An 11,623-nucleotide genomic window follows, 5' to 3' on the forward strand; every position below is an offset into this window, starting at 1 on the left:
TCAGTATCAAAGCAGACAGGGGATTCTGTTTCATGGGCTTTGAAGTCAGGCTTTTTTCTTTTAGAGTAGCTGTGTCCAAGGGATGGGTAGAGTGGAAGAGAAATATCACAGATCAAAATTTGGTTCCAAATCTGCGGAAATGGCTGGGGACTGAAAAAAAGGACTTCTTCAGTGTTCTGCTGCTTGAAATAAAGGCCTTCTTTGGGGTGGACTTTACCTGTGAGTTCTTCTCTCAATTTCTTTCTGTTTTAAAGGACCCAGTCTCACTTTTCAGATGGTAAACCCTTAATCTAGTGACCTGAGTGTGCCTTCCTGGGACCTATGTGGTTGGTTGCCATGCACTCATTAGAGACAAGATTTGGGGTAAGGCTCAAACATACTCAAATCTTTAAGCAGAACATGTAGTTTGGGAAATGGAGTTTTTCCAACATTTGGATGATTTCAGTAGGCAGTGAACAAAACCCTTAACTCATGCTGAAGAGACAGCTGAGACTCAGGCTTGAGGAACACCCTGGAACTCCAACCCAGCATTATAAACTTTTTCTCTTTTTAATAAACCAGCACCAGTTCTTTCCAAAAGAGTAGACCATTGTAAAATCTAAAAGCAAAACAAAAATAAAAGGAAAAGAAACAGTCTTGGAAGCTGATGTCATTACTCTTAAAGCAAATTTGGGGGAGAAGCTGCAATTAACCAAGCTTTCGGACTTGAAGCTACATAAGTAAAGAAGGAAAGACCAGGTTTCACCTCAATTTGGTATTATCTAATACTGAACCCAGAGGAACTGTTCTTTATATCCTTTCTGATTGTTGTATACTCTAAAGCTCAGGTTAGGAAACAATAAGTTGAAGTCTCAGCTATTTTTGTTTAGTCTGAATTGAGTTTTGTTGAAGGCCCCTTGAAACCATTCAAAGCTAGAGAACACTTAGTTTCCCAGCCTCCACCTTACAGTTGAAGGTTTAGGTCTTGAGCCTTACCCCAAATCTTACCTCTAAAAGGAAACTGCTTGGAGAATTGGGAGGAATAAGTTCATCTTAGCTAATGACATGGTAAAATAAGTCCTACCGAGAAAATTACAGCCATGCCATCCTAGAATTAATCTTTACATCATTTTAGCTTAACGGTGAGAAAGCTGAGGCCTTGCTCATTTACAGCCTCTTGCTTGAATCACCTTAGTGCAGTATTTCACAGCCTTACATGCTTCCAAGTACAGCTCCCTTGAGAGCCTTTTCCTGTTTCCCTTCCTTCAGCTTTCTAAGGCTGGGGCTGATGCATTCCTGGGCACCACCTCTAAGCTCTGGAATCCCTACTGTACCCACAGTGCAGGAACCAACCCATTTACCTCTGAGTCCTTCACTGTGGCTTCCCCCGTGCTGCCTCACATAGTAGACATTCAGTATATTCCGGGGCGGGGGGTGGGGTTGGGGGATTGCTGTATGACAGGTTCTTTTTAAAAGGAATCTTTGGAGATAATTTTGTGTGTTTAATAACCTGTTTCATGGTTTTGTGAATCTGGGATTTTTATAGATAAGTGTCATTCCTGTTCTCAGTGTATTGACATTTGTATGGATTTATCTTTATTCTCTAGATTAATTGGAACATTTATTGAAGCTTTAGGAAATTTAGCATTATGGTCAAAAACAACTTGGATCAGAGTATGTCCTTTAGTTGGTGCGCCTCTCGAAGATGTCCTCAGCTGGGTCCACAGCCCTTCCTCCCTCACCCCCATCCCATTAGTTGATTTGAATCCCTGTTTATTTCACATTCGCATGCCAAATTTTAACAGGAAACAAACAGCCCTTGTTTATGTTTTCTGGATACTTGGTTCTGTATTTTTCCTGACCTCCTTTCCCCTCCCCCAACTTCGTTTGAACCGGTACTTGGGAGACTTGTTTACTGGGTTGGAGAGTGAGAGGCTTGGCTGGGGGTGATGCGGATGTAGTGCCCTCTGGTGGAATTTTGTGAGAATTGCAAATTTCTCCACGTAACCTTAGAAGTGTTTGAGAACTCTTAGCTGGCCTTCAAGGCTTCTCTGTTACATCTCAAATACTATATAGTAAATTAATAACATTCAAGTTTATTATCTACACTGGATATTTAAGAGATAATATGTTGGGGATATCAACTGATTACTTGGTTTATCATTATAAAATTTGATCTCAAGTGACTAGAAATGGGCCGCCGGCAGCATCTGCTTTTTCATCATCTCCCATCAGTGTGTATGAGAGGTAAAGAGAAAAGGAGTTCCTGCACAAAATGTAATTGAAAAGAGTCTAGGAACCAAGAGTTAAGCAGAAATAGCAAGGATCAGAAAACTTGGTCACACCAATTCTTACTCTCAGCCCTCACTCGGATCTGAGCCCAGACATTTAAGGCCTAGCTAGAGGTTGAGAGCTTGCCAGACTTTCACTCCCAGGGGAGACTTGGGGGTGGTCATGGACAGAAAGTGACAGACGCACTCTGGGGGGTCTATAGAGTATTTATACTATGCCTCTTGCTCCAGCTGGGCTTTCTGGCTGACTTTCTTCCTTTATTTCCTTTCTTTCAACAGTTTATTTATCTGACTGTGAAGGGTCTTATTTGCAGCATGTGGGATCTTCATTGCCTCATGCAGATCTTTCATTGCTGGCACCACAGACTCTTTAGTTGCGGCATGTGGGCTCTCTAGTTGTGGCACATAAGCTGCAGGCTTCAGTAGTTGCAGCATGCAGGCTTAGTTGCTCCAAGGCATGTGGGATCTTAGTTCCTCAAACAGGGATCAAACCTGCGTCCCCTGCATTGCAAGGTGTATTGTTTACCACTGGGCCACCAGGCTAGTCCCTCAACAATTTTATTTTGAGGGTCGCTCCCTTTTCCATTGCCATTGGCAAAGTCCCCGTGGCCCAGAGGACACAGTCACTGGCTCCAGTCAGACACACCTGCACTTGAATTCCTGTTTTGCCTTATACCAATTACAAGACTTGGACAACTCAACCTGCTGAGTCTCAGCTTTCTAGAGGTTCCTTATAGAAACACACGTGAGGATTAAACAAATAATAACAGAGTAAACATTTCCGAAACAGCTTGGTGGATTTCCTTATCCCAAGAATGAGGAAGAAAGTGGGCCCATTGCTAAGGAGGTGACTCAGGCTTTAGTATTGTTGATGTCTTCCAGAGGTTCCCAGAACTTTGGGTCTGTCCAGCAACACATTTTGAAGGAACAAGAATGTGGAAATTCTGGAAGCAAATAAGCCTTTATTAAGCATCACCTATGGTACCTATTTGGTGCATACATAGGAAGTTATGTAACTTGGCTATGACAAAGTCCTTACCTCTTAGGAGACTACACTCAAGGTGGTGAGGAAAAACCTACCCAGGGAAAATGATTGCAGAAACAGAACAAAGCAAAGTGTCAGCCATGTGAGCAAATTAACAAGGCAAGTGTAACATAAGTGCTGAGGAGTTCCAGAACAAGGGAGTCAGTAGGAATGCTTGGAGAAGGCCTCCTTGGAGGTGCTCAGTGGGATTGGGATGAAGGTGGCTTTTTTGCTGGGTGTCAAAGAACATGGCAAAGATGTGATTTTGGAATGACTTTCTGTGAGATGCAAGACAGTGAAATTTGCCACGACCCAAGGGGGACAGGATCTAGTAAGTTATATGTACCGTGGTAGTGATGGTGACTGGAACATGAGTACTAAAGGAGGAAGTTGGAGAGAGATTGGACATTTGAATTCTATAAAAATGTTAAGCCTGCAAATTTGAAATGTCACCATAGCAAAGCATGAATAAAGTTTTACTTTATTAATTTGAATTTGAAATGAAGCCAGGCATTAGAAAGTGTTGGGGTAGAGGGTGGGGGAGAGTAGAGGTGGCAAAAGTGTCATTTCAACCAATATAAATTATAAATTCTATGTATCTGACTTTCACATGGTGGTGCCACTTTGCTAAGCATGCAGAAGTACCCACTATTTTGTCAGAATGAGACTTGAATGATGCTAGTTTTGAGCTGTGAGAAATCAGTATTCCATCAGGTAAAAGGCAGGCAGTCACTTGCTCCTGGAGAAACATCTGGTGGTGAATAACGGACTTTCCTCTCACCCCTTCATAGCCCCCCCCCCCCCACCATTGCATTCTCTCCCCCTATGGCTCTCCTTGCACACTTCCTCTTACTCCCATCCCCTAACCCCATCAATCCTATCCGTTTCCCCTTCTTGTCTCCTCAATGATTAGATGTTCAGGGACAGGAGGTGCGCTGGCAGATGGAGACCAGTGGCTTTCCTTCATGGCCACTGTGTCTTCACCAGGGACCAAAGAAGATACAGTGCATGTCTGGGAGAGCCCACAAGAGGGTAGATGGGGTTGACAGTGAGCCAGGCATTCCAGGCCCTGTCTCAAGGTGAACTCTTTGAAAGCAGAGCCTGGTCATCTTTCTCTGACTGCTCCACTTCCTGTAGCAATTGGTAGAGGGGTCTCCTGGGGTATATGTAACATGGAGCTTCTCTGGACCCCGTCAGCTTCCAGCTAGGATAGTAGCAACGATGCCAAAAGGAAGATACTCCATAGATTCCCAGCAGACACAAAGCATTGATCATTACATGCCAGCAGAAGAAGGTGGTAACAAACATGATGTCACTAATGTTATCGTCCTCCCACGGGTAGCCAGAGACTGGTTTGTACAGAATGAACCCTGCCTGTACCAGCCAGGAACCCATCATCTGAAACAGAAAGGTCTCGATCACAGCGAGTTGAAACGTGTCAGGAGCCCACAGCTTGGCGGTGAACACCAGCATCAGCAGCAACACCACCAAGATGAGCAGAGAGTGAACGTGCATCTCCACCCCCACAGAGTCCTGGACATGCGACACCAACAGCAGCAGGAGCACATAAAAGGTCAGCACCAAGATCCCTTTCTCTAGGGGCACACAGCGCTGAGGCAGCAAATTTTTGCTCATGATGTCTATACAGCCGTTGAGGGTGAGGAGGATGAACATGGTGAGGTGCTGCCACTGTTTGGCGTACATGAATCTTGGTGGCAGGTCCCTGTTCATCAGTGTCAACCCTCTCTCAACGCAGCTGATCTCATACGCCATCAAGCCAAAGCCAGCCAGCATCTTCAGCAAACCTCTGTGGGACATTTTCCACAGCCTGGCCCATCTCCTCTTATTCTTGGGAGGCAAAGAAGGATCCGGGAAAGAGTCGCTGAATATCACAGCTTTGGAGACCACTACTGCTCGATACAGTCCATATGCGAGTAGGAACAACCCTGGATACACGTGACCGATAAAGGTTCCCATTGAATCACAAATCGATCTAATGAAAGCGAGAAGAGTAAAACCCAGGCACGTCCTTCTAGGGCCACCTCAAGGTCTGGACTTTGGATAGAGTTGCCTTCCACCAACTTTTATCATTTCGCCCCACCCACCACTCCCCCACAGAGAGGAAATGCTTCTTGAAACAAGCCTACAGCTTTAGTGGCATAAAGCCTCATTGTTCCATTCCATTCTGGAACACTGGGAACTAACTGGCTTCTGCCAAAGAAGAAAGCTGGTGAATGTGCCTTTTAGGGGGCCCCCTCTAGGGCCCTTGGGGTGCTTCTGGTCACATTTGTCCCTTTCTCCCATGGCTTCCTCCCCTGGGGCTGCCTACCCAGCACTCAGAGAGAGGAGGATGGAATGGGACTAGGGGTTGCCATGGTCTCAAGAGGAAGCCTGAGCACTTACAAATCCTCGGGTGTCCTTCGGCACCTCTCAGACATAACTCTGGCCCAATCACAGGGTTTTCTTTCTGGACACATATATTTAAAAACATTTGGATACATGATCATATTTCGCACCTATCTGGCTTTTCTATTGTTCTTTTGTAGACTTGCTTTGAGGATCACCAAGAAAGCTCGCTTCCTCTCCACCTCTTATCTCTTTACATTCCCATAGTTGTCTCCCTACATCAGCATTTAATAGCCATAGGGACTTCCCTGGTGGCTCAGATGGTAAAGTGTCTGTCTACAATGCGAGAGACCCGGGTTCAATCCCTGGGTTGGGAAAATCCCCTGGAGAAGGAAAAGACAATCCACTCCAGTACTGTTGCCTGGAAAATCCCAGGGACAGAGGAGCCTGGAAGTCTACAGTCCATGGGATCACAAAGAGTTGGACATGACTGAGTGACTTCACTTTCACTTTCAAATGGTTCTGAAATGCTACCTTTTTATACTGATTTTAGGGACTGGATATTTTGTACTGTGTCAACCTGACTAAGCTTGAGCCATGTTTCCCAGAGTTACCTTCCCTATATGGTTTGAGATTGAGTTGACTGTAAGAGAAATTTACATAAGAATCTGAAGATGAAAGTAAAGCAGCAACCTAAAACACTCTAAAGGTATAGGGTACCAGGTGCTCCTACAGCTCACACATTCAGTTACTGATCTGCTCACCTTGGTATGGGCAGCTAGGCCTATCGCTCCCTCAGCTTCTCTTTGTGTAAAGGACACAAGCTTCTGCAAGCCACCTGCCACTGAACTGTGAGGTGATGAGAGGAAGACAAGCTATAGCCTGTCTTCACAGGTTGCAATTTGTCCTTGCTCTTTCCCAGTTTTTTTCTGACTGCTGCCACACAGAGATGAAAGGACCGCCAGCCCACCACACAGAAGAGAGCCAAAAGCCTTCCATAGACTTCTTCACTCCAAATGTGTAAGGTCTAATGTCCTTGAGAAATTCATATTTCCATGATCCATCTCTAACTGATACAAGAAATTAAAGCATAATCCCTAAAATGCTGGTTCTTTTGAGAGGAGTGACTTCAGTGAGCTGGTGTTGGCCATTTGGATTTTAACATGGATTAGCCCATCAGTTTCATTTATCTATGACTCCTCTAGTGTCTAATGCATCTCAGAAGACAGAGTCCTAGGTATTGGGTAACAGTCAGCTGAGTATAAGGAAGAGAGAATGATGAAGAACAAAGTACAGGGAATGTGATGCCTATGATGGTTTTGGGTTTATTGTAGGAGGTACAAGCAATAGGAGTTTCTCTGGGGGTGATAATTATGCTGAAGGAAGAGGAAGTTCTCCCCTCAACATGAACAGTCCTGACCTCACAGTCTGCATAACCATCCTTCTTTAAGGTACAAGCACTGCTGTGGGGCAGAGAGGCAGCACCTGTATGCTGACAGTGCCCCTAGTGAAGAGGAGGAGAATTTACATGCAGCTTGCAACACTGCCTCTGAGACCTCACTCCTACCCAACTACCTGTGCATTCTCAAATCTGATCAATACCAGAAAAAAAGTTAAATCTTTCTGCCCTTGAGGATGGCAGCAATTCAGATTTCTTCTTGCTATTGAGAGATTTGGTGGGGCTAGGGATTTGAGTGTGAAAGTAAATTAGGAAGAGCTTAATTCTGCTTTCTGAGTGAGTTTGGTCTTTTAAAATTTTTAACATTAGGTATGTTTTATTCAATGTATAGTCATTGTAGAAAAATGAGGTAAAATACATTCACAAAAAAAAGAGCACTACAAGTCATCTGTAATTCCATAATCTGGAGGTGACAACTGTTTTCTTTGAGACATAGAAACACCATTCTAAGAAGGCAGCATGAAGCAGTGAAAAATGCATCAACTGGAAGTCAGAAATCTGAGTTCTCCATTGACTTGCTGCATGTCATACCTTTCACCTGAAAAGAAAAATTGTGTTGAACTTAACCTTCTATTAAAGTGAAAATAATGCCATGAATATTTTTGCACAGAAAGGAGAATATTTATCTCCTGTCTCCATCTCCCTTCTGGTGAATTATCAAAACCCTGTGAGAACACCACAGGGCTCAATGATCAGAGGAAGGAAATCCAAGGGGGAAATCTGAGTGGCACTTCTGAAGCAAGTCAGGAGGCAAGAACCCCAGGGATTGTCTTGGGTTTGGGGATTTGATCTGGGAGAAGCACAAGATGTATTGCTCTTCTGCATATCCGCAGGGCTGGGACAGGAAGCACATGGTCTGCAGGCCTCAAGGGGAGCCACATTTGCTCACTCTTACTGTTGCTTCTACTACTTTGAGGCTGTGATCCTAGTGAGTTGGGAGCAGCAGAGCTTCCTCCAGCTCCCACACTTTCCTTGACAGTTGTTCCTGGCAACTGTGAGCCAGAGGCCAGAGGAGGAGAGAAAACAGCAGCACTGACCCAATAGCAATGTGAGGTCGAAAGTGGCACATATGAGGACAAGAAGCCCCACTTCAGGTCCCGTCCGGTTGCTCAGGCACCAAATCTGCATGTTTTTCATTACAACATGAACATCCTGATCAAGACTTTGAAGATAAGAATCGCCCACCCCAAACCAGATACTGCCCATGAGTAGCCAAGAAGGAAGCCAAAGGTAGTCAATGATTAGCAGAGCTGGCAGACAGCTCCAGGGTCTGTGGACACCGAGTGCCTGAAGAGAGTTTCATGAGGAAAACTCGGGTTGACCTCAGGAACCCATAGAAGTCCTTCTCAGCCTGGTTGCTCTGTGGTGAGACTTCCCTCAGATCTGCACCCCCCCAGCCACCACCCCATGTAATTGAAGGCCCCTAGACACAGCCACTGCCATTTGTCTGGCATGAAATACCAGAATGAGCCAGAATGCCTTCAGAAATTCAGTAAATATGAATTTACTGACTGCTGTGGATTCTACTGAGTACAGCAGGCATATAAAAAAGTATATGATGTTAGTTATCCTCAAAGGGCTTACCATTTGAAGGCACTCATCTCTACACACACACACATACTCTCAAACCAAACATTAGGGAAGTATTTAGACTACCTTGGTTCTATAGTAATCAAATGTCACATAGGTAATTTTAAATGTTCTAAAACATTTGATAAAGTTCAACACTTATTGATGATAAACTCTTACCAAAGTGAGTACAGAAGGGAACATATCTTAACATAATAAAAGGTATTTATGACAAACCCACAGCTTACATATTACTCAACAGTGAAAAGCTGAAAGCTTTTCTGCTAAAATCTAGAACAAAATAAAGATGCCCACTCTCACTGCTTCTATTTAACGTAGTGTTGGAGGTCCTAGTCACAGTAATCAGGTAAGAAAAAGAAAAGTTACCCAAAGTAGAAGAGAATAGGTAAAATTGTCACTATATGCAGATGACATGATACTATAAATAGAAAACCATAAAGATTCCAAAATTGCTAGAACTGATAAATGAATTCAGTAAGGTAACAGGATAGGATAAAGATTAACGTGCAGAAATCTGTTGCATTTCTTTGCACTAACAATGAAATATCAGAAAGGGAGAGGGGAAAAAAAATCCCTTTTAAAATAAAAAACAAAAAACAAAAAACTTAGGAGTAAACCTGACCAAGGAGGTGAAAGGCCTATATGCTGAGAAATATAAAACATTGATAAAGGAAACTGAAGATAATACAAAAAAATGGAAAAATGTCCCATGCTCTTGGAAGAATTCATATTGTTAAAATGGCCATATTACCTAATCTACGTATTTAATGTGATCTTTATCAAATTACCCATGACATTTTTCACAGAACTAGAACAAATAACCCTAAAATTTATATCAAACCACAAAAGACCCAGAATCACCAAAGAAATCCAGAGGAAAAAGAACAAAGCTGGAGGCATAACCCTCCCAGACTTCAGACAAGACTACAAAGCTACAATAATCAAAATACTGTGGTATTGGCAGGAAAACAGACATATGGGTTAATGGGCAAGATAGAGGGCCCAAAACACCCATGATCAATTAACCTTCCACAAAGGAGGAAATAATATGCAACGGAGAGAAGACAGTCTCTTAGCAAGTTGGGAAAATCTGGACAACTGCATGTAAATCTATGAAGTTAGAACACTCCCTCACACCATACACAAAAATAAACTTAAAATGGCTTAAAGACTCAAATATAAGACATATGACATAATAAAACTAGAAGAGAACATAGGTGAAATATTATTAGTAATGTTTTCTTAGGTCAGTCTCCCACGGCAATAGAAATAAAACCAAAAATAAACAAATGGGACCTAATTAAACTTAAAAGCTTTTGCACAGCAAAGGAAACCATAAAGCAAAAAGACAACCTATGGCCTGGGAGAAAATATTTGCAAATAATGTGACCAACAAGGGCTTAATTTTTCAGAATATACAAACAGCTCGTACAAGTCAGTAACAAAAGAATTAAACAGCCCAATTTAAAAAAGGCATTTCTCCTAAAGAAGACATACAAATAACCAGTAGGCATATGAAAAGATGCTCAACATCACTAATTATTAGAGGAATGCAATCAGAATTACACTATTTCACCTCACACCATTCAGAATGACAATTATTAAAAAGTCTACAATTATGCTGGAGAGGGTGTGGAGAAAGGGAACCCTCCTACACTGTCGGTGGGAATGTAAATTTGTGCAGCTACTATGGAAAACAGTATGGAGGCTCTTTTAAAAGCTAAAAATAGAGTTGCCATATGATCCAGCAACCCCACTCCTGGGCATATATTTGGAGAGAGCTATAATTTGAAAGCATACTTGTAACCCAATGTTCATAGCAGCACTATTTACAATAGTCAAGACATGGAAGCCACTTAAATGTCCATTGACAGATGAATGGATAAAGAAGATGTGATATATACATACAATGGAATACTGCTCAGGCATAAAGAAGAATTATTGCCATTTGCAGCAACATGGATTTAACTCAAGACTATCATACTAAGTGAAGTAAGTTGGAAAAACAAAGACAAATACCATATGATACCCTTCATAAATGGAATCTGAAATAAGATACAAATGAACTTACTTACAAAAGCAGAAACAGACTCAGAGACATGGAAAACAAACTTATGGTTACCAAAGGGGAGAAGGGCTGGAAGAGGGATAAATTAGGAGTTTGGGATTAGCAGATACACACTGCTATATATAAAACAGATAAACAACAAAGTCCCACTTATAACTCACAGAACTATAGTCAATATCCTATAATACACCATAATGGGAAAATACGAAAAAGGATATATACGTTATGTAACACATATAATACATATACATTATATGATATATATATAACTGAAGCACTTTACTATACACCAGAAAAGACACAACGTTGTAAATCAACTATACTTCTATAAAAAATTTAAAAGTAAAAAAATATTTTCTAACAGCAACATTAAAAAGATGAAATTAGTTTTATAAGATATATTTCTCAATATGTCCACAATATCATTTCAACATGTAATATAAAAGTTATAAATGAATTATGTTTAATAAATGAAGTATTTGATTCCATATTTCATATTAAGTGTACAAACTCGTGTTATGTTTTACACATAATGGCACATTTCATTTCAGACAAGCCATGTTACATGCTCAATAGCTACATGTGGTTAGTGGCCGCCATATTGTATTATGTAGATTCAAACAGTATAGAATGACAGGTTGAGTGAATTTTAAAGTTTTAGTGAAAAGAATAGTTCCTGGTGGGGGTAGAAGTTTGTTCAGAAATGGTATCTAGACAGCTACACTATAAACTCAATGGTTGTAGGATTTTAGTATGGTGCCGAACATCTTTTAATTTACTTTCTGTTTGCAAGGGGCACTACCATGATCATCACCATCAAAAAATGACTACAACTCACCTTGCTGCAAGGCAGAAACCTACCGCAG

At 41.9% G+C, this 11,623-nt stretch overlaps 1 protein-coding gene across 1 annotated transcript; it reads right to left on the reverse strand.

Annotated features, from left to right (window-relative positions):
• Nucleotides 1-4,368: 4,368 nt before the first annotated feature.
• TEDDM1 (transmembrane epididymal protein 1) lies at nt 4,369-5,271 on the reverse strand. Its single transcript, XM_068985614.1, has one exon. The coding sequence runs from the start codon at nt 5,269-5,271 to the stop codon at nt 4,369-4,371; it is 903 nt and encodes a 300-aa protein (XP_068841715.1).
• Nucleotides 5,272-11,623: the final 6,352 nt, after the last annotated feature.

Source organism: Capricornis sumatraensis, chromosome 14 (genome assembly GCF_032405125.1).
Source record: "Capricornis sumatraensis isolate serow.1 chromosome 14, serow.2, whole genome shotgun sequence".
In the NCBI taxonomy this organism is placed as follows: Eukaryota; Metazoa; Chordata; class Mammalia; order Artiodactyla; family Bovidae; genus Capricornis; species Capricornis sumatraensis.

Coding starts and splice junctions, on each gene's coding strand:
- TEDDM1 (XM_068985614.1), bottom strand. CDS start 5,271: ATGGGAACCTTTATCGGTCACGTGTATCCAGGGTTGTTCCTACTCGCA.